Here is a 24,104-nt window from a genome sequence, read left to right as displayed (position 1 = left end):
GCATGGATGAGCCATAGGATGCCAATACACATGAAATAGAGTATAATGGCTTTTTTCTATGTCTTACAATGTATAGTTCCTGAACTAATTGTGTTTCAAACTATTGCCTACATTTCCATATCCGGACCCTGGGCAGAAATGCCTTTATGTCCAAGAATGTATAATATTTATTAGAAAATGGAGAAATGTGTACATTGTTCTAGTGTGGACAAGGAAGTGAACAACCCTCCGGTAATGGTCGCCCACCTCACACCTCTGCTGTTCTGCTGTTGTAGTTTCATAAAACGACAGCACTGACACAATAAGGTCTCTATGAATTACTGAACATTTGACATTCATCTTTCTACCACTATGTTATAAGTCTATGGCCTTCAAGTGGATCTGTCAGCATGAGTCTTTAGTATTGCATTACCTACCTGCTGAAAAAAGAGCTGCTATACTTACCTCTCCAGTGGCCCATGTGTAGAAATGCTACCTTTTTCCTGCTCCCTGGCTGCTGTATATATTTGACTAGATGGATGGGTAGAAATCTGTTTTCCTCACTGCATGCTGTGCTTCATCCCACTGGCCTGTATGTGCTGTAGTGATAATCCCCCTGTTCATGTTACTGATCCACTGATTTTTTTAGAAGTTTAAATGAAACAGGAGATAGGCAATTTCAGTTATTTTCTTAGATTTACTTCAGTGAGGGTCCAATGGTACTCACAGAATCTCTGCTAGGACTTCCAATGGTACTCATAGATTCCCTGCCAGGACTTCCAATTGTACCTGCAGAATCCTTTCCAGAGATCCCTGAAACAATGCTGAGTGTGTCGTCTGACCAAAGGAATATGTAAGCTTTGGACTTTGAAGTGGTATTGTGTCTCATGGTCAAATGCACTTGTGAAAAAGTTATAATACATACTTATGACATTTCCTGACCGTTGCCACCTCAAAATGAGCTGTCTACTCTACCTTGCTGCCTGCCAAGACCCTTGCCTGCACCTGACCACTCTTACTTTCTGCCTGCCTTGACCTGAATGTTCTCCTGCCTGCTACCTAGTGTACAGTTTCCACCCTGCAGCCTTTCTGTTCCTGCTATCCCCTTGGTCGAGCAATCCCGAGGACTGTGGCCTGGTGACAGTTTGCAGCAACGTAAACCTGGATCATTAGGGTCTCTGACTCCCATCTCCACCTTCTGAAGATCTGATAAAGGCCAGTTGTCGTTTAGACTCAGCCTGTGGTGTGAGCCCATGTCACCTGCCAGGGGACACCATAACAGTAACATGCAGTCATGCTTCTGACTACTGAAGACCATCCTCTGCTTGATGAGCTTTGCAAGCAGATCTCTGAACTTATTTCAGTCTAAGTGGTCCAAAGAAGTTACTACCTGTTAGAGAATTGCATCCAATTTCTGTCTGGACTATCTGCGTTCTCTGTGAGTTCTCCCACTAAACCCAAGGTACCCCTTACAGACTAATTTTTAGGAGATTGTAGTGAAATCAAGATGTTTGGGAGTGCTTGTCACCTACAGTATATTTCTCTCTATGACCTTTGCTGAGGAATGCTAGAGTAGGCAGCATTGGAGCCCTACACCAGGATGAGCCTCAAGCCTGGGTGTTTGCTGATGTCATGGACAGCGTCTCTTAACTGTTTGAGACATTCATGGACCCCAGTCGAACTTCTACTGCTCTGTGTAACCTTCGTCTTGTCTGGAGTCTTCTCGAAGAGCATATTTCATATTTTTGGAGGTAGAGTGTGGACACTGAATGGAATGACACCACACTGTAGTATCTGTTCTGTCTAGGCCTTTTTAAACAGTTAGAGGATGAGCTGGATAGTGTTGAATTCTGGATCGACAAGCAAGCTGACTATACTAGCTACCCAAATTGACTGTTGTCTCAGGGAGTGAAACAAGAGAAGTTGGAATATTATTGCTCCTCCAGAATCTCCTACTTACCTCTGCCTGAAGCAACAATGAGCCCTGCACCTCCATAACCCACTTGATCTCCTGAACCAATGCAGCTGGGCAATGCTGTATTGTGTCAGATGTGGCCCTGGATTTGCAATTTGCCCGGGTCTGGTCCATGGCAACACCTTTGGTGGAAATAATTAGAATCAGGAGCTGGATGGCCATCCTTTAAAACTAGCATGTCTTGGGTACCAAGTTGACCCATACCTTATGCACCTAATTTGGATGTTCTTCCAATGAGGAAGAGAAACTAAGTATGTTGTCCAAATAGGTGACCATGAGAACATTGATGAAATCCCTCAACATGTTATTGACAAAATGACTGGGGAGTTGCAAAGCCCAAAAAACATGAAGTACTTAAAGTACCTGATTCTAGTGCAGAAAGCTGTCTCCCTCTTTGATTCTGATTAAATTATAAGGCAAACAAAGGTCCAACTTGGTAAAGATCTTGATAGAACAAAAGTTCCGAAAGAGCTCAGGAACTAATAGGAGCAGGTAATGGTTTTTGATAGAAACCTTGTTCAGATCTTGGTAATATATGCATGGTCATAGTGCTATGCTTTTTCTTGACAAAAAAGATAGCAATTTCTTATGGGGAGGAAGATGATTGGATAAACTCTTTCTTTAAGTTCTCCTTAAATATTACTTGGTAAAATTCAAATAGGTGATAAACCCAACCAAATGGGACCTCTGCACTGGGAAAGAGTTACACCAAGCAATCATAGATGCGATGTGGAGGGAGACTGTTCGCCCCTTTCTTCTGTAAGACGTTGAAGAAATAGTGGTATGCCTGGGGGATGCCCTCTATCTTTTTGGTGTTAATGCAAAGGAAGTTTCCTAGTTGGAAAAGCAAAACTGACGTCGATAGTCTGGATATAAAGCAACCACCTCCGATAACCAGCTGATACTAGGGTACTGCAACCAGGGTATTACATAATATTGTGTTGTTTGGTTACCACCCACAAATTAATGGACATACTGAGAGAACAAGAACAAAACTCTAAAATATTGCCTTAGATGCTTTGCCTTCGTTACACAGGACAACTGGTCAACCGGTCCTCGTGATGGCTGAATTCACATATAACAATGATTCGCATGCAGCCACTATCAATCACCCTTCTTTTCCAATTATGGGTACCATCTCACTGCCTTGCCAAACTGCGCTTCTGAGTCTGCTGTGCCCAAAATTCAAGAACGTCTTGCATTCTTGGCCTTGAATCTAGAAAGACTTTAGATACACCTTTTGTCAAGCCCAGTTTAAAGCTCAGACAGACGTTCACAAGAAAAAAAGGCTTAAAGTCTGGGGATCTAAATTAAAGCTATGGTTCCCTAACAAGAAGCTGGGTCCTAAATTCCATGAATCATTCCCAATCCTCCAGACCTATTCCAAATAATCTTCAATCCTGTAGCAGTTGAACTCGCCCTTCCAGATTTGCTGAAGGCTCATCTGGTATTTCTCACTACTTGTCTGATATATGCAACCTTGGATGCCTCTCCTGGCCACATCTATTCCTCTGCTGTCTCCATTTTTTATGGATGGTACAGAGGAGTGTGGGTTTGAAGTAGTCATGGATCCTCAATGAGTCACCAGATGACTGCAGTAACTAAGTGTAAGGGGTTTGGCACAGAAGAAAACTCTTGAGAACCTGTATGTCGTGCCCATGCTCCTTGACTGATCAGTGCATTTCCATCATGCACATCTTGTGAAACCTGACCCTGGGGCATTCGGAGACTGTCTGTAATCAGAATGCACACTAGGACAACCAATGGTACTCGTGGAATCCCTGCCAGTACTTCAGAGCTCCCGAAACAACACAACACTAGCCATGTCTCAGGCTGAAGGACAGGAAGAAAAACAGGTTTATTGCTTAAAGGGGAAGTAGGGCCATAGCGCTTACAGCCCTACTTCTCCTATGGGTCACAGGGGCGCACTTCGATCTGCACTCCTGTGACCCATATTACTATACAGGACTTGTATAGCGCCGATAGTTTGCTCAGCGCTTTACATTATGGAGGGAGACAGTACAGTAACAATACAGTTCAATACAAGAGGGATTAGAGGGCCCTGATCCTTGGAGCTTACAGTCTAGGAGGGAGGGGATAGTGATAAAAGAGGTAATTAGCTGTGGGGAATGGAGTGGTTGTGGGAGTAGGGGATTCCAGTAGTTAGCTGGGGTCGGGGTAGGCTTCCCTGAAGAGATGAGTTTTCAGAGTGCGCCTAAAAGTGAGCAGGGTAGCCGATAGCCGGGTAGGCGATAGCCTAATATTCTCTAAATACCACCCAAACCGTACTCTCCGCTCCTCACAAGACCTCCTACTCTCTAGCTCCCTTGTCTCCTCCTCCTATGCTCGTCTCCAGGATTTCTCATGGGCTTCACCCATCCTCTGGAACTCCCTACCCCAAGCTATCAGGCTATCTCCTACCCTGCTCACTTTTAGGCGCACTCTGAAAACTCATCTCTTCAGGGAAGCCTACCCTGGCTAACTACTGGAATCCCCTACTCCCCCAACCACTCCATCCCCCACAGCTAATTACCTCTTGTACCACTATCCCCTCCCTCCTAGATTGTAAGCTCCAAGGAGCAGGGCCCTCTAATCCCTCTTGTATTGAACTGCATTGTTACTGTACTGTCTCCCTCCATAATGTAAAGTGCTGAGCAAACTATCTGCGCTATATAAGTCCTGTATAATAATAATAAAAGATGCCTGACTGGCAGCTGGCTCAGCCTCGCAGTGTGATGCACCTGCCCCCTCCACAGCTGGGAGCTCTAGTGAGCGCTGGAAGGGCAGAACAGAAAGCTGGTGATTGACCGCCATCGACTCTCTGCTCACTGAAGACCGAGAACTGATCAATCAGCGGTCTTTGATCGTTCATTTCTCGGTCTTGGGGAACAGATGCAGCATCGGACTGGTGCTACATCCAGCTAGGTGAGTATGATTGTATTTTTTAAAACCCACCCTTCTCTGTTAATTACAGTAGCAGAAAGTCATGCCAGTGGCCCGGCTGTGTTTTCTGGCAGGGCTGTATAAATCTCAGAACTTGATGGACAGAAACACAAATAAAACCGCATTCGTGCCCATATAAAGGTTGGCTTTAAGCAGGGTTTCCCAGAAACATGGACATGTGAAATCTTCCATAATGTGGAGCCATCTCTAGCTCCCCTAGCTTCCTTCTCTTCTCCATCTACACCTCCTCCCTTGGCAAACTCATACACTCCCACGGCTTCAATTACCACCTCTATGCTGATGATACTCAAATCTACCTATCCACCCCTCACCTCACCCCCACATTCTCCGCCCGCATCACTCACCTCCTAAACGACATCTCTGACTGGATGTCGCTCCATTTCCTCAAACTCAACCTCTCCAAAACCGAGCTTCTCATCTTCCCCCCAGCCCGCGCCCCCCCCCCCATCCTTTCCATCACTACCAACAACAGCACCATCAATCCCGCCCAGCAAGCCAAGGTCCTTGGTGTCATTCTGGACTCAAACCTTTCCTTTCAACCTCATATCAAATCTCTCACAAACACATGCAGGCTCCACCTCCGGAACATCTCCAAGATACGCTCCTTCCTTACCCCAGACACCACTAAACTACTCGTACACTCCCTGATTATCTCACGCCTGGACTACTGCAACTCCCTCCTCACCGGCCTACCCCAGTGCAGGCTCTCCCCGCTTCAGACCATCCTGAACTCAGCGGCCAGGCTCATCCACCTCACCAGCCGCTCCACCTCTGCCACCCCCCTCTGCCTCTCCCTCCACTGGCTCCCCATTACCCAACGCATTAAATTCAAATTGCTCACCCTGACCTATAAGGCCATTCACAACACTGCCCCTAACTACCTCACCGACCTGATTCCCAGGTACCACCCTACCCGTACCCTTCGCTCTTCACAGGACCTCCTTCTATCTTGCTCCCTGGTCTCCTCCTCCCACGCACGACTGCAAGACTTCTCCAGGTCCTCCCCCATCCTCTGGAACTCACTACCCCAATCCATCAGACTGTCACCTTCCCTCCTCACCTTCAGGCGCTCCCTGAAAACCCACCTCTTCAGGGAAGCCTACCCCACCCTCACCTAACAGCCGCTGCCCTTCCCTCCTCCTACCACTCCATCCCCCACAGCCGTTTCCTCCTGTGCCTCTACCCCCTCCCTCCTAGATTGTAAGCTCGAAAGAGTAGGGCCCTCTTACCCCTTGTGTACTGTTTGATGTTACTGTTCTGTTTCATGTATTGTCCCCCCTCTATTGTACAGCGCTGAGCAAACCCTTTGGCGCTATATAAACTCGATAAATAAATAAATAAATAATAAACAGTACTTTATTTCAAAAGAGGATACTTCAAAGGTACCTGTCGTTGTTTCAAAAGTGTAAAAAATGAAAAACAATTCAAAGTTGCCAAGTTTTACAACCATTTTACATGCTTTCTCAAAGGCAAATGGATAACCGCACAGCAAGGTCTACCTCTTTTTAATTCTTGCATGTGTGTTTTCACAATTAACCCTCTCTTCTATCCTTTTGCCTTTGAGAAACGTTACATGTAAAATGGACGTTAGGCCTCATTCACATCTGGCAATTTGGAGTCACGGGCAGAATCGGCACGTTTTTGCCCACAATTCCAAATCACGTGGCAATCAATGCAAAACACGTGGCGGGCTTTTGGGTGCCATTCATTCTAAATGGCACTCCAAACGTAGTGCGATTTTGCCACGCAACAAAATTGCACTGCAATTGGGGCAAAACACGCTTTTAAAAGTTGCATGAAGCTTGTTGCCCAAAAAAGAGCAGAAGCTTCTTTTGGGCGACCAATGCATATAGAGCAGCCCGTTGAAACGAATAGGCTGCCCTATGCATGACGTGCAGAACTGCGTGAAACAAAATTGCCATCACGAACACAAGTTCTCACATTACATACATTCCCTCAAACAGTGAAAAACAATATATATACATGCTACTGTGATAAACACGTGTAAAACAATTAACCCAAATATAAATGCCAAAAATATATATACAGTTGTGTTCAAAATAATAGCAGTGTGTTGAAAAAAGTGAATAAAGCTCAAAATCCTTCTAATAGCTTTTATTTCCATACACACAAATGCATTGGGAACACGACACATTATATTCCAAATCAAAACATGAAGAAAAATAGATCAAATTTGTGTTGTTCCTCCTAAAAAAATTGCAGAAAAGTGAATATTAGACGGTTCAAAAAAATAGCAGTGTTTGTATTCTTCTTTACAAACTCAAACATTCACTATATAAACTGAAAAATGTTTGAAGATTTTGCTTTCCTTTGAATGACTTCATGAATATTTGGTTGTAGTCGCACTGTTTCTGAGAACTGCTGTACATCTGTGTTGCATGGAGTCACCCAACTTCTGGCCCCTGTGATCAGGTATTCCAGCCCAGGATGATTGGACTACATTCCACAGTTCTTCTCTATTTCTTGGTTTTGCCTCAGAAACTGCATTTTTGATGTCACCCCACAAGTTTTCTATTGGATTAAGATCCGGGGATTGGGCTGGCCACTCCATAACATCAATCTTGCTGGTCTGGAACCAAGATGTTGCACGTTTACTGGTGTGTTTGGGGTCGTTATCTTGTTGGAACACCCATTTCAAGGGCATTTCCTCTTCAGCATAAGGCAGCATGACCTCTTCAAGTATTCTGATGTATTCAAACTGATCCATGATCCCTGGTATGCGATAAATAGGCCCAACACCGTAGTATGAGAAACATCCCCATATCATGATGCTTGCACCACCATGCTTCACTGTCTTCACAGTGTACTGTGGCTTGAATTCAGTGTTTGGGGGTCGTCTGACAAACTGTCTCCGCCCACTAGACCCAAAAAGAACAATCTTACTTTCATCAGTCCACAAAATGTTGCGCCATTTCTCTTTAGGCCAGTCAATGTGCTCTTTGGCAAATTGTAACCTCTTCAGCACATGTCTTTTTTTCAACAGTGGGACTTTGCGGGGGCTTCTTGCAGATAGCTTGGCTTCACATAGGCGTCTTCTAATTGTAACAGTACTCACAGGGAACTTTACACCTTCTTTCATCTTCCTGGAGCTGATTGTTGGCTGAGTCCTTGCCATTTTGGCTATTCTTCTATCCATTCGAATGGTAGTTTTTCGCTTTCTTCCACATCTTTCAGGTTTTGGTTGCCATTTTTAAAGCATTTGCAATCATTTTAGCTGAGCAGCCTATCAATTTCTGCACTTCTTTATATGTTTTCCCCTCTCCAATCAACTTTTTAATCAAGGTACGCTGTTCTTCTGAACAATGTCTAGAACGACCCATTTTCCTCAGAATTACAGAGAGAAATGCACTGTAACCAGCATGTACAACATTTGCTGCCTTCCTTCCTTAAATAAGGGCAATAATTGTCACCTGTTTTTCAAAGAATGAATGACCTCACTAATAGAACTCCACACTGCTATTATTTTGAACATGCCCCTTTCAATTAGTGATTCAATTACACAGAATCAGCAGCATGCCATGTCATGACTGTTGGGTCTGTTGGATTTCTATTACTCTACTACACCTGCTAGGAAATTATTTGCCATGTAGAAATATCATTTCTACCAAAAACAGTGATTGATCCGGTTAGTGATGTCTGACTGCTATTATTTTGAACACAACTGTAAATATATATTAAGATCCCCCTCTAATCCTCATCTGAGGGATCATTAAATATAAATAGTGCAAATAAGTGTGTGCATCCCTAGTCAGGGATGAAATGACTAGAAATGTGAACTGTGAACCACACTGAAACAAATTCACAATAAAACCCAGATGCACATCAAAATCCCCCACATATAAATACTGCAATAAATAAAGTCCACAAGCAAGTCAAATCGTGCTCCAAATGGTTGACAAACACATGCAGGTGATACTCGTGTGATCGTGATCATAGGTGCAAATCCTCAGATGGCCAAAGTGCCCCCTCACCTTCTTACAAAGACCCCACAGGGCCAGCACGCTTTTTGGATCACCCCACGATCCTCATAGGTAGTACTCTTCATGGGTCAATACCGCACTTGTGGTCATCAATGGTGGCACTCTCTCCTGTCCTTATAATTCTCCTCCAGCCACTGACATCGGCATCCTGATATCCTGAAGAAGTCATGTGGTTTAGCGTGATGTAACGCGTAGGTACGCAGGGAGGAACTTCTGGTACGCGGTGACGTCACTTCTGGCGCGGGCGCCATTTTGGTGCACCCTCGACCCATGTAGTACACCCATAGTGTGGTGTAAAGGCGAATATTGATCTACATATAGGTGAGTGGGCAATTTTTCCCAGTGTTTGTTTTCATTAAAAGCGGTATTATACTATGGAGGATGTTTTTTGTTCCATCACTGGGGTCCTGCATGGAGGATATTAAGTGTTGCTGATGTCAGTGGCTGGAGGACAGTTATAAGGAGAGGAGAGAGTGCCACCATTGAGGACCACAAGTGGGGTATTGACCCACGAAGAGTACTACCTGTGAGGATTGTGGGGTGATCCAAAAAGCGTGCTGGCCCTGTGGGGTCTTTGTAAGAAGGCGAGGGGGCACTTTGGCCATCTGAGGATTTGCACCTATGATCACGATCACACGAGTATCACCTGCATGTGTTTGTTGACCATTTGGAGCACAATTTGACTTGCTGGTTATTTATTGCAGTATTTATATGTGGGGGATTTTGATGTGCATCTGGGTTTTATTGTGGATTTGCTTCAGTGTGGTTCACAGTTCACATTTCTAGTCATTTCATCCCTGACTAGGGATGCACACACTTATTTGCACTATTTATATTTAATGATCCCTCAGATGAGGATTAGAGGGGGATCTTAATATATATTTTTGGCATTTATATTTGGGTTAATTGTTTTACACGTGTTTATCACAGTAGCATGTTTATATATTGTTTTTCACTGGTTGAGGAAATGTATGTATAGCGCTGCACTACTTTTCTATTTTACTTTTGCATCACATTACACCTTGGGGTGAGGTATTGCAGTGCCAGCAGCTTAGAGTTAGGGAATACCCAGATAAGCGCAGGAGGATTTTCTATTACCAAGTTCCCGCATTGCAGTGAATGGGGTGGGTAGCTTTTAAATTTTTTTTTTCATTTTTGCTGCTTTTGAAGAAAAATAAAGAGAATTCTATGCTGCAAGTGCCCTTGAATTGTCTTCTTTTGGAGTACATTGAAGACCAGGCTAAACACGGAGAGCCATGCTGCATTCTGCAGAGTGAAGGCATGGAGGGATCTCCTCTCAGCAGTAGACTATCTCCTCCAAAGAAACCACAGTAAGTGACGCTTTTTTTTTTTTTTTGTGTTTCTCCAAGTAAACAGCTAGATAAAAGCTTGGTATAAGGTAAATGTTTGGTACAGGGGCGGACTGACCATTTGGAAACTCAGGCACTGCCAGAGGACCCGGGGTCAGTAGGGGGCCCCATGAGATGCCCCTGGTACCTTTTTCGTAGGATTTTTTGAGTTTGGGCAAGAACACAGGGGCCCCATGATCCCCTATTGCCTGGGGGCCCCCATGAGTTGTCAGTCCGCCCCTGGTGGGGTATGAAACTGAGACCTTTAGCACTGGTTCTTTGGCATGGATTTTATTATTTCTAAGCATGTGGATTCTGAGTGTTGACACTTTTCCATGTTTCAGCTGGTTCATACCCCCTCTAGTGGTTGAAGTTCAGAATGAACTGTGGACATGCTTTAATACATGCCAGCTTGAACTTTCAGATGACTATTTTTAACTTCACCTCTAAGTCATAAGCTTCTCTGGAATCAGATTGTTTGAAATGCCAGACAGATTACAGCAGTGCTGGCCACATGTGATGCAGAGTTGGATTTACATCAAATTACATCATCTTAAGGTAATATTAAAGAATATGTAAACCCAACACTTCATACTCCTGATATGTGTCTGCTGTGCCATGTACTTGTATGAAAAAGTATCCTGTTCTTTGTATTGCTTCCTTTATGTGAAATCCCTGGTGTTCCTGCCATTCCCCCTGATTTCCTACTAAAAACTGACCACACTAGGCATGAGAAAACAGTGTGGTCTGTGCTTTAGCTGTGCTGGGAACTCAGCCTAATCTCCTCCAATGATCTGCCTTGTCCTGACACCCCCCACAACCCTGCACAGCTGTTCACTGTGGGAAGATCAGTGTACTGCTGTTTCTCCACCCCCACCTTTTTATGCAGCTAAGAGACTGTATGTGATCACTTATAAAAAAAAATCCTCTTTATTTATATCTTTACACAAATGTTTTACCTTTTATTTATATTTTAAACTGTATGGGTTGTTTTACAACGCAAGAACTTACATATATTTTAAACCCTCAGTGTTTTTTTAGTTTTAACACATTGAGAATAAAATAAGTATTCCTCAGTAAACGTATTGTTAAAATTCTTACCCCAGCACTTGTAGTTTACAGCTTTGGAAATGCTGCTTTCTCAGTGCTGCTTCCCTGAACTTCCACTCTTCATAGTAAAGAGTGGACAGTGCAGTCTCCAGTCAGTCTGTACATTTGGATGAGGGCGGAGCAGGGGAGTGTCTTGCCATCCTAGGCTATGGGGCTGTGTATGTCTATTGATGCACACAGTGTAAGGAGACGCAATGCTAGTCCCTGCATGCATGGGTGCCTTCATAGGGTTCTGCAAGAGAAAGAAGCCACTCTGAAATGGGAAACAATAAGGGTTATTTTTCAGATATGAGAATGTTTATATAGAAAATGGTTCAGTTTACCTCCGTGTACAGCTTTACATATCCTGTCTGTCTCTGGATCCTGGCAGCTGGAGGTAGGAGACTATCTGACAGTTGGTGGTGGGGTTGATTTACTAAAATGGAGCAGCTCTGCATAGAAATCAATCAGCTTCCAGGTTTTATTGCCAAATCTTAATTGAACAAACTGACTTTAGAAGTTGATGGGCTGCCATGCACAGCTGCACTGGATTTCGCATTTTCCAGTTTTAGTAAATCAACCCCTAATCTCTTGCTGATTGCACATGCTGATAGACTAACACACCAGGATTTTGGAAAATGTGAAAGGTAATTTTATTGTGACTTGAGGGCTTGTTCATACTATGTGTGGGGTGACTGGCATGTATTTCTGCACCTGATAAATGCAGATCACTGCAAGGACACCTAGAAAACAGTCGTGCTCTATGTGCCTCATAGACCTCAAAATGCTGGTGTGTGTGAAATAATTTTTTTTACTGCAGGACATCAGATGGCATTGCAGGTCGCCCACACTTGAATGGAGTGTAACTTTGTAATCTCTCAATAAAGTAAAAAAAAAAAAAAATCCCCAAAAATGTAAACTCCGCAATGCACTGAAACAGCGCAGCAAAATGGACACCAACCCCCATGCAGCAGCATTTTAGCATGTGACTAGTGAACAAGCTAGGAAAGTCACAATCGCATGGCTGGAAATCAAGTTGTGTTAAAGCTTTGTGGATTAAGCCTACTGTCTCCTGACTGCATGAGATTATCACAAATTCAGGGTTTATTCACACCATGCTTGTGTTAAATCGCAAATGTTGTCATGCATTAGGCAGCCCATTCATTGAGTGGGGTGTTAACACGCCCTGATCTGCAAAAAACAGGTTCTTCACTATTTTTTTATTTCTTTCCCAAAGGACCATTTGCATTTGTGCATTGTGTTTTAGTGCCGGTCCCTTCTTTACTGTATCACAGGTCTACAAAAGGCGAAGCTCGTTAGAGCCAGCAACAGCATGGAGGCCAGGGCCAAACAACCTCTCTGATGCCAGTGAACTGGTGAATACTTAAAGTGTTTCTAAACTTCTGACATGAACAAAGCATATCCCTCAGTGGTGTGTACTTGCCTCAATCCAACGCACTAATGCAGGCCATACATGGTTCGAATTCTGAATGATTTTTTCGTCCGAAAATCGAAAACGTTGTTCGCTCGGTAATCCGATGGTACCATCCATGATTTCAAAAATCGTACGACCAAGTCATAAGGTTCACCAAATATAACAGGAGAAACATCTGTTCCTTCCAGGTCACGGCTCATACGCATATTCTTTTCGGAAAAATGATCGTATGATTTGGCCATCATTGAGTCGAAAATCAGTAGCTTTTCATGAATTTTCCAACATGCCCAATCACCAAAAAGGGGAGGGACCACAAAATCGGCCGGTGCCATTGACCCACTAACAGAGCGAAAATTGGCCGATTATTCTTCGCTCCGATTTTCAGACAAAAAAAATCAGTCGCATTTCGACCCACGTATGGCCGGCCTTAGTTTTGTCTGCTTCCTCGCTCCTCTGCTATCTACATGAGTCATTTCTGACAGGTTGTGCTGACTCCAACTAATTAAAGGGGATGGAGAGGGGGGTCTCCAGCACAAACCTTGTGATTGACAGCCCTTAGCTGTGCATGTTTCCTTGTTAGTGTAGAGGGTGGGAGTGTCCATTCCCTCCACTCAGGTCTCTGATTACACTCAGCTCTGTGCTCTATGGTGCGCAGGGTATGCCCCCTGCCTTTTAGAGACCAGAAATTCTAAAATATGTGCTTTGGGAGGCTGTAGAAGAGAGTGAGCTGCAGATAAACAGGTGCAACTTATGTAGGAGGATTTGTTTCATCTCTGTGTATCACCTGAGGCCAGTCACTAGTGTAAGAGATTACAACCACTTGTAATTTAAGTCTCTGTTTTAAAGACTCTTTATTGCAGAAGAGACATGCAATTTCTCTTCTGCAATAAAATAAACCATCAGCCTGCTGTCGGTCTTCTCTAGAATGTACACATGGCGCAGGAGTGCCTCCATCCCATGCTGGCCAATGAAGACACCCGGAAGATTCTGGGTAGAAGATGCCAGTGCCGGCAAGGGAAGTTGGACCATTGAAGGAATGGTAAGTGTCATGGATTTTAGTTCCACTTTTAACTTCCCGCCGGAAGTACGCATATATGTGAGTGGGCCTTAATGCCGAGAGGCCACATGTGTGCGTACCTAAAGATAAACCGGGCATGCACGCTCGGGACAGCTCTGTTTATGTTTAGGTACGCATACATGTGTACGGCAGGTGGACCTGAACGCTGAGAGGCCGCATGTATGTGTACCGAAAGATAAACAGCTGTGCTGAGAGCGTGTGCCCTACGTGTTCCTGGCAGAGTTACCGGCAGCTAATGAAAAGTTCCCAATCTCTACTTGCGATCGGAAACTTTCTGATCATGTGACCACTATTACAGCCAGTCACATGATCAGAAACCCTGCCCCACCTCCTGGAATCTGAAACCATTAAAGGGCCCTGGAGGTGCTGATGCCAAGGAGTTAAAATGTACCATGTCCATGTCCATGTCCATGTCCAGGCAGACAATGGAAGTTCATGGCTGCTGAGGACCAGCAGACAGAGCTCTGATATACTGAAACTGATTATAAAAAAGTGTTTTGCAAGTTTTGGGGGAGTTTGGCATCTGGCAAAATGGTAGGTTTTCTTCAAAGCCAATCCCCCCCACTCACTGATATTGGCCATGGTCACCCACCACTGTTTTTCTGTCAGATCTTGGGTCTAAACCCTGTGTAAGCACCATGATTGTCGGCATCTGAGCTTACACAGGGTTACTGACCTTCTGTCCTTCCCCATATACCAGTGGTCGGGCCTGGGGAATGGCTGCTCAGGCCCAAGCACAGCATCCTGGAAGGAAGAGGTGAAGGTCACATGAATCAATCCCCCCCCCCCCCTTCTTAAACTGTTTTACCTACCAAAGCATTTGTAGGTCTACTCAACCAGTCTTGTGGTCTATGTGTGATGACACTTTATCTAGGAAAAGTTAGGCTTTCAAGGTTTCTCAAATCTCCAGAGCTGAAAGTCAGCATACGTCAAAGTACTTCAGAGGTGTAAATGGTGTGTCGAGGGTATAGAGCATCACAGAGCAAGCAAAAGGCTACAAAAATTGGTCCTCTTTATTGGGAATCTAATTTATACTCTTTTTACAATAAAGGGGTACCATATTTGAAGCTTCTTTCCTCTTTTCTTGTTTCATCCTTTGCACTTCATACCCTTAGCAATCTTGTGATGCAGGCACCTGAACCTCCCTGCAGGCTACACTACAGTTAAACAACACAGCCTAGTCCAGATCCCACTCCATCCTTTGACTGGACATCCCTTTGTTCTTCACTCCTGTAAGCCGTTTCAGTGTTGGAATGAGACCTGTTCGAAAGCCATACAGACCATTTGGGCTCAGTGTTGGCCAACACACAGTTTGAGTGCTGCTGTGCAAAGGATTATAGAATGGTGAAATCGAAATGATTCATGTACATTTGCTTCATGAATGAAAACCAATACATTTAATGCTTTTTATGTAGAATGCATAATTAGCATTTTTTTTTAATTTAATTAACTCTGATGTGGTACTTTTTTTTATACCCTGTTTGAAGCGATCCCCTGCCTTTTCCCTCCTCCATTGCAATAGATTTTTTTAAAAGTGTTTTTCCAGTTATTCTGCCAAATTGGGCAAACACCTACAGAAAATATGTGTTTGCCCAATTTGGCAGCAAAACTAGAAAAACGGAAAGTTTGAAATATGATAGATGTATAAAAATGGTGCAGCGCTATGAATAATACGAAATCCAGTTAAAATGTCCTAAATGCTAAATAAATAATGAAAACGTGACCGTATATGTAGTGTGAATATCATAGTATCTTCAATCCAGTGGTGGTGCTCCCAGTGGAAAAGTAAGAATTGCGCACTCACCAGAAGTATAATAAAATATTGCGGTGTATATATCCACAAGGGTCCCCTTCACAGGTCTGGGTCCGGGCTGGAACATGAGAGGATTCCCCCTCCAGGAATAAGGCTATGAGCCCTCAAGGAATGTGAATGGATCCAGCAAGCCAGAGGTCCCTTTAAGGGATAGATGGGTATGGATGCCTGTTTAGAGGTGCTTCCGGTTAGAAATGGCGGCCTCCATGGCAGGACAAGTGCTGAGGAATATCACAGCCAAGAGCTCGCTGCTGGGCAGGCAGAAGTGAGGAGCTTTATCATTTATAGAGCCTTGCCACGATCCAGTCTTCAGTCCATCCATCCAGAGAGGGAAGCACCTCTAAACAGGCATCCATACCCATATCATACCCCTTCTTGACCATGGCAATTTTCAGCTTTCAGCGCTATCACGCTTTGAATGACAATTGCGCGGTCATGCAACACTGTACCCAAATTAATTTTTTACCATTTTTTTTGAGACAGATAAAGCTTTTATTTTGGTGGTATTTATTCACCGCTGGGATTTTTATTTTTTTTGCTATGTAAATGAAAAGTCCAAACATTTTGAAAAAAAGTGTTTTTTTTAAATAAAATTTTGCAAATAAATAATATTTCATCATAAATCTTTGCCAAAATTTATTCCGTTATCTTTTTAGTAAAAAAAAAATGCAAATTAGTTTATAACCAAAAATTATAATTTTTAAACATCTTTTTTTTTTACATTTTTATTTTATTTTTTTATATTATTATTTTTATTTTTTATTTTTTTAAATACTGTCACCCTAGCAGTACAGTGTCACCATGGTGACACTGTACCACTTTTGGGGGGTGATGAAGATTTTTTTTTTTTTTTTACACTTTGCTTCATTTCTCTTTCTCTCTGTGTGCATTCTTGCACTCATTGTAAAGTACTGAGTGAGCTGTGATTTGTCACAGCTTGTCACATGGTACAAGCCTGTTGTGAATAGGCTTGTACCATGTGACCTCTGTGATCATTCACAGATTTCACACATAGTAAGCAATGATGTCACAAGTGACATCTTGCTTACTACTTTGCATGTGATCACTGATTGGCCAATCAGTGATCACATGATCGGGACCTCGTACAGAGGTCCCGTCCGACGATCGGTGTTTCACTGTGTCCGGAGGACACAGCGGGCACCGGATCGCGGTGCTGCGCGCTCCCAGGGAGCGCGCACAAGCAGGGTGCGGGGAGGCCGTTTATAAACGGCCACCTGACCCTGCACTGCCACCGTCCGGACGTTTATATGCAACGGCCGGTCGGGAAGTGGTTAAACAAAAAATGCTGGTTACCTTTTTAAGTGTGTTTTACTTCTTTAAAAACCCTTACATGCTCTCCCTTCTTTGTAATGTTTCAGAGGGGACTGTGAAAGTAAGAAATATTTTTTAAACCTTTTTTCTTAAGGTGTGCTGTGTCAATGGAATCATATAACAAACATTTTGGGGTTTTCTCAAATTTGACTGCAAAAGTGTAAATATACTGTACTTTAAGTATAAATACAGAGGAGAAAATAATTATTTGATCCCCTGCAGATTTTGTAAGTTTTCCCACTTACAAAGGAATGAAGGGTCTATAATTTTTATCATAGGTGTATTTTAAACGATAGAGACAGAAAATTGACCAAAAATCCAGAAAATACAAATGTTATAAACTGAGTTGAAGTTCAGTGAGTAAAATAAGTATTTGTCCCCCTCCCAACAAACAATAATTCTGGCTCCCACAGGCTGGCTATGTGCTCATGTGGTACACAGATCAGTTCTGTCAATTTAAGAAGGTGCTCCTCATGACAACTCGTTATGTGTATAAAAGACACCTGTCCACACAATATCTTTTTTCCATTCAAACTTCAACACCCACCATGGGCAAGACCATAGAGCTGTCAAAGGACATCAGAGACAAGACTGTAGACCTGCACAAGGCTGGAATAGCAAACTTACAAAATCTGAAGGGAATCAAATACTTATTTTACTCACTGAACTGCAACTCAATTTATAACATTTTTATCATGTGGTTTTTTTTTTCTGTTTTTTTGGTTGATATTCTGTCTCTATCATTTAAAATAAACCTATGATAAAAATTATAGCCCCTTCATTTCTTTGTAAGTGGGCAAACTTACAAAATCTGTAGGGGATCAAATAATTATTTTTTCCCACAGTACAGTTTTCTTAGGGGGGGCTTATAGTTCTTGTTTTTCTCTTCCGGAAGTAGCTTTGGGAGTTCCTACTCCTGGACAGAGTGGTGCTCATATAATAAATGATGCTTTGTCCAGGAGTACTATGAGCCCAGGCCATTATTATTATTATTACTACAGGTACTTATATATAGCAGCATCAATTTTCGCAGTGCTTTGTGTATATATTGTATATTCACATCAGTTCTGCCCTCAAGGGGCGTACAATTTAAGGTCCCTAACTCACATTCATACATACACGTACTAGGGCCACTTGAGACAGGAGCCAATTAACCTACCAAAGTAAAAATAAAGTGCACTTATCCTTTTTTATAAAATTGTATGTCTAAAAACACACTAGTGCTAAAAATTGCATATCTAAATTGCACAGCACATGTGCAAATATATACAAATTCAATCCTATTTGATAACTCCATGAGATTTGTGAATATATGATAATCCATATAAATTAAAAACCAATAATAGAAAAGTCCTGATATTCATAGAAAAAAGTCCAATGCAACAGTGCAAATCAACAGCTGTTAGAGTAATATGACCTCTACCGTGATTATAAAGTGATCCTTGCGCAAGAAAAATAGTAGGAAAAGTTCTCCAGTGCCTCACCAAGCAGCTTATTAGATACAGAGATCTCACAACCTGGAGATCGATCAAGCCTTTATATGTATAACGGCTCCGCGAGCCATCTCAGAGCGCTGTCACTTCCACAGAGCATGAGATTTCACTCCCACATCGACATCCAAGGAGCCGATAAAAATGTATTTAAAAGGTGAATACACTTACAAACTCGTAGCATGTAAAGGCACTGAGAAGACATATACAAGCTCCACCGCAGGATCCAGCCACCAGCGAGTTCAATGACGTCTTTGGCATTTGAGTCCTGTGTTCAGGCTTGTTTAGTGCAGCTGTCTGTGTTGGTCGGAACGCAGGTTATATTTTTGGTTTAATTAACCTATCAGCATGTCTTTGGAGTGTGGGAGGAAACTAGAGTACCTTGAGGAAATCCACACAGGCACAGGGAGAACATGTAAACTCCAGGCAGGTGGTGCTGTGGTTGGGATGTGAACCAACGACGCTAATGCTGCAAGGTGGAAGTTCTAACCACTTAGCCACTGTGCTGCCTAGATTCTCTGGAGGTCCAAGGCAAAATGTTTGAGCAGCGGCTCGTGTGAATGGTGGATACTCCTGCATGGGAAACTTATTAGTAAAACAGATAACGTTCACACAGAAAATCAAAGTGGGTCAGCAAGGTTTGAACAGCATTTCTGGAGTGGACTGAATTCACTGGAAAGGGCTACCACTGAGTGAAACCCCCCCCACAACATCACAGTAGGTTTTTTGTTTTTTTTTCAATTCCCTACTTTTTCTTTAACCACCTCCCGTCCGGCCGTTGTATATATAACGGCCGGACGGTGGCAGTGCAGGGTTGGGTAGCCGTTTATAAACGGCCTCCCCGCCCCCTGCTTGTAATAATATAAAAATAAAATAAAAATGTAAAAAAAAAAAAGTTTAAAAAGTATAATTTTTGGTTATAAACTAATTTTGGGTTATTTTTTTTTTTTTTTACTAAAAAGATAAATACATTTTGGCCAAGATTTATGATGAAATATTATTTATTTGCAAAATTTTATAAGAGAAACACTTTTCAAAATTTTTGGACTTTTTCATTTACATAGCAAAAAAAATAAAAATCCCAGTGGCGAATAAATACCACCAAAATAAAGCTTTATCTGTCTCAAAAAAATGCTAAAAAATTCATATGGGTACAGTGTCGCATGACCGCGCAATTGTCATTCAAAATGTGATAGCGCTGAAAGCTGAAAATTGGCCTGGACAGGAAGGGGGTAAAAGTGTCCGGACTTGAAGTGGTTAATGTCTATATTTAAAAAAAGCTGGATTTCTGCTTTTAGGAAAATAATTTCTATAGCCTAGGCAAATTCATAGAACCAAGGATTGGATGTACTGCAGGAAGTGGCAGGAAGATTGGCTTGAAAGCAACCTTTTCTTTTTCTTGACTTGCGTTCCTCTTTAAATTGTCATTAATACTGAAGCACCAGCGGAAATTAAAACCGAGTAATTCAAATCAATATTTTATTTCAGGCACCACACAGGAGCTCTAAATGTTTCTGACATCCTGACAAGTTTTGACAATACCGGAAATGTGTGTAAGTTCTGTTTTCATTGTTCCGTTTAAACCCCGTGCATTGTTTTCACGTGATGCCGATTTCCATGACAAAAGTGTGAAAATTGTTGTGATATTTTGACGATATTTAATTGTTTTCCAGTGCAGCAGGCACTGCGGGCTCATGTAATCCCAGCTCTTTTCAGTCAGCAATTATGAATGATCTGCATACGTTTTGACAGGCTTCGTAACTGCAAGGGGAAGGCAGCTGGTACATTCAAATAGATTAGGCCGCAGAAAGCCTTATGGAATGAGAAGCTAAAGCCTGCTAACTGAATACACTCAAAACAGTTTGTACGCCCGGGGGCGAAAGCTTTATGAATGGCAAATTTATCTGCGAGGTCAAATAAGAGGCAGATGTGCTAAGCTTTGTATAAATATGTCTACGTTAGAACCGCGTTTCTCAAAATTCGGGGAATTCCTTGCTTTGAGGAGAGGAACCGATTGTGACTGGAGCAAAAAAATGTGAGAAGAATGACAGTGACATGGCAGCAAATAATAAAGGCTTAGTTCGACTTATCTCCTGTAATTATTTAGCACATTTCACCTTGTGTGCCATACCAGCTTGTTCATCAACCCTTTGACTGCCAAGGACGGGTTCTAATGTCATGGCTGTTCCTTTCCTAGCTGGCCAATGTCGTATACAATATCTCCAAGCAAAAAACGTAAAAAAAAAATTTGGTGGCCCACCAGAAAAGTTTCCAAATTACTTCTAACAATATCATAAACAGTCACTATTTTATCCTCTTTTTAGTATTAATCATATTTTTAAAATTTTTGATTTACAATAAAGTTACAAAAAATGAACAAGAAAACTGACACCTAATTATTTAAGTATACTTATAATGAAAACATTTTTTATTTTGTGAATCACTTAAAGTTATTTCATATCTCTCATATTTCCTTCAACCCGCTCGCTACTGTGGGGTAACCATATTCTGCACAATGTTTCCATTTTTTTCACATTTGTTTTGAAACCATATATTTTCTAAATGCACAGAACCTAAAAAAATGTAAATATATACTGCTGGTTTTATACAGCCCATGATAGTTGCATAAAAAAATATTTCAGAAAGCATACACTAAAATTATTTACAACATATCCAACGTTTTCTAAAAGTAAAAAAAGAAAAAAAAAATTATAAAAAATGTATGTAAACCTACAATTGTGCAGAGAATGGAATTTGAAGGTATGCAAAACCTTAAGGTATAAATTCACTTTTTCACAAAAAATGAAAAGTGAACAAACATTCACTTTTCCTAACCGGTCGATCAAATTTTTAAACCTGCAATGTGCAAAATAAAAATTGTGCAGAATGTGGTTATCCTATAGTAGCAAGAGGGTTAAAGGAATCCTGTCAGGTGAGAAATACAATTGGCGTTACCAACCTCTTAAAAATGTTCATTGCCTTGCTGTCATTCTGACCCTTTGTTTGCCAATGGAATAAGTATTGTATGTTGGTATGGTGTCTTAACATTATTCTGGATAGATGTATGGGTCTGTGAAGCCAGGGGTCTGTACAACAGCCAGGCAACTACCGTTTTCGTTTTCAGCCATGACGGCCTCCACGCTTTAATCATCACAGGTTTTCTTTGAAGCTTTGTTTCCCAAACTGGGCTAAAAGTACCAAAAATTCATGTATTGCAGTTATTCACACCCGGTAACTGAATTACACTGCTGAGCAGTGCCTGGCTGAGGAGTAGGTGGAAGGAGTGGCTGACTTGGGTGCTTCAGCAAGACGGAGGCGCATAAAGGGCACAACTGGCAATCTATAAAGTATGAGGGACGTTCAAGTCAAACCGGGACTTTTGAGTTTATATAATAAAAGCACAAATTTCAAGGAGTGGAAACTGCATTTATTTTTCAGCATACTCCCCTGCTACAATTATACACTTATCCCAGCGTTTAAAAGCTTTGGCATAGAAAGATTTGTTAGTACGCATGAACCCTCGTAGGACAGGCTTCTTCACTTCATCATCATTGTGTTCACCATTTTCATAGAAAGATTAGTCTCTTGAACAATTTCACAAGTTATGCATTGATTATCCAGGATCAGGCGTTCCACGCACTGAATGTTCATAGGAATGACTGCTGTGGGCTGGGAACCACCACGGCCGGGATCGTCACTGATGGACGTACGGCTATCTTTGAAACGTTTACATCATTCAAATGTCCTACTGCAGCTGAATCACCGTACTGTGCTTGAAGTCTTCTGTAGATATCTGCGGGTTTTACACCTTCGTTTACAAGAAACTACATCACCACACACTGTTCCATGCACGCACGAACACTGTTGCCTGCCATCTTGATTAACAGTCTCTGGACTGGCCCATGACGTGCGCCGCCTTACAGTAATAGGACACGCTTACTACTGCGTGTAGTATCGCCACACTACTATCCCTTTTTATACCTGTAAAATTAAAAGTCCTGGTTTGACTTGAACGCCCCTCGCAATTCACAATTCATGGGGGGGGGAGTGTACTTTGGCCTTTTCTCCTTGGGTGCTTAAGAACTTTGTACCGCCACTGTTGCTGAGGCACTTATAACTCTGGTTGTACATATGTAGGACTGCCTGCAAAGCAAGCTCTGTTGGTGGGGCTGGAAGACACAGTGCAGCTTCAATAAAAATTGCTGCTCAGGATTCGGAAGCCCATACACTGCCACAGGCTAAATATAATAGAATTTTTTTGCAGACTGCAATCTGGGTGTTTTTGTATGGTAACAGAAGAGGCATCTGTGGGTCAGGCAGGTACTTTGAATGGATGGGTTGTGGGGGAGGTATGTGTAAGGCCGGCCATATAACACAAGAGTTAGATTGACACACAGTCTGCCTGTGCTGATCCATTCTTCTAGCGGTGAGCAGGAGCTCTAGTTTCTTCACCTGGCCTGGAAAAATGTAACTTGTTGCCAATGTTAATAAGAAGACAAATATAAGGCTGGTATTTCTTGATTTACAGAAATGGTGTGAAGGAGCTTATACGAGGTGCTAAGCCGTATATAGACATAAACCCTATTTTGACATACACTGTGTCCCCCTCCTTCCAATCTAAAATACTCCAGTTTTAGGTCTGGGCGTTTGGCTTCTGTTGTGGTACTAACCTTTGGCATTTTCTGAGAAAAGCTAAAGCCGAAAGTCATAACATGGGAGTAGAACTGAATATAAACAAGACTATGATTATGAACACAGAAAATGATGACAATTTGGAGCTTGACGGTGACAGAAGTTGTAAAGCATTTTAATCTCCTAGGTTCTCTCATAAACAAGGAAGCAACAAGCAATGATAAAATATTGCGCAGAATTGCACTTGATAGCCACACAATGATGACTCTTGACAAAGTTTTCAAGTGCAAAGAAGTTACATTGAAAACAAAGATCAGTATTGTCCATGAACTCATTTTCTCTGTTGTCAATTACGGTTGTGAGAGCTGGACATTACGGAAACGAGCCAGAAAGAAGATCGACTTTTTGAGCTTTGTTGCTAGAGAAGGATTTTATGTGTGCCATGGATGTTCCATAGAACTAACAGATTGGTTTTGGAAGAGTTCAAACCGGTTTTGTCACTCAAAGCCCAAGTGATGAAGTTGTGACTGTCATATTTTGGTCATACTGTCAGCAGAGAGAGATCACCGGAGAAAGAAATAATATATGAGAAGATCGAAGGAACCAGGCAAAGAGGGAGACCAACTACTACATTGACTACAGCTGTGGGGATGACACTGGAGGATCTCGCCAGACTAACACAAAGCCATTATCTTTTTAGAGCTCTTATTCATCAAGTCTCTCGGACTTGAGTTGATGTCCCTTAAATAAATAAATAAGGGGTATCTGTGTGCTGTAAGTGCTCTTAGGCAGAGGTAGTCAATCACTAGCAGTGCATGTCTATAAATTTTGCCCCACACTGCTGCAGATGTAGCACCATGGCAAATGTTGGGGAACTTGAAGAGGTAAACTTAATTAGAAAGATTTAACTGAGGGAGTGATCACAAAATGGGCCATACCTATACTGCAGGAGCAAGGTGCCGTTCAA

The 24,104-nt window shown here is 42.3% G+C and overlaps 1 protein-coding gene across 1 annotated transcript in view; it reads left to right on the top strand.

Moving 5' to 3' along the window:
- Positions 1-24,104, top strand: part of CAMKMT (calmodulin-lysine N-methyltransferase) — a 553,001-nt gene that overhangs the window by 14,437 nt on the left and 514,460 nt on the right. Inside the window, exon 3 of the mRNA XM_089653930.1 lies at positions 19,994-20,058. Within this exon, the coding sequence (XP_089510056.1) occupies positions 19,994-20,058 (65 nt within the window). The remainder of the gene's footprint in view (positions 1-19,993; positions 20,059-24,104) is intronic.

Source organism: Staurois parvus, unplaced genomic scaffold (genome assembly GCF_062004578.1).
Source record: "Staurois parvus isolate SC_StPar_1 unplaced genomic scaffold, SC_StPar_1.0 ptg000727l, whole genome shotgun sequence".
NCBI classification, from domain to species: Eukaryota; Metazoa; Chordata; class Amphibia; order Anura; family Ranidae; genus Staurois; species Staurois parvus.
The sequence above is the reverse complement of the archived record's forward strand: the minus strand, read 5'-3'. Positions and strand labels throughout refer to the sequence as shown.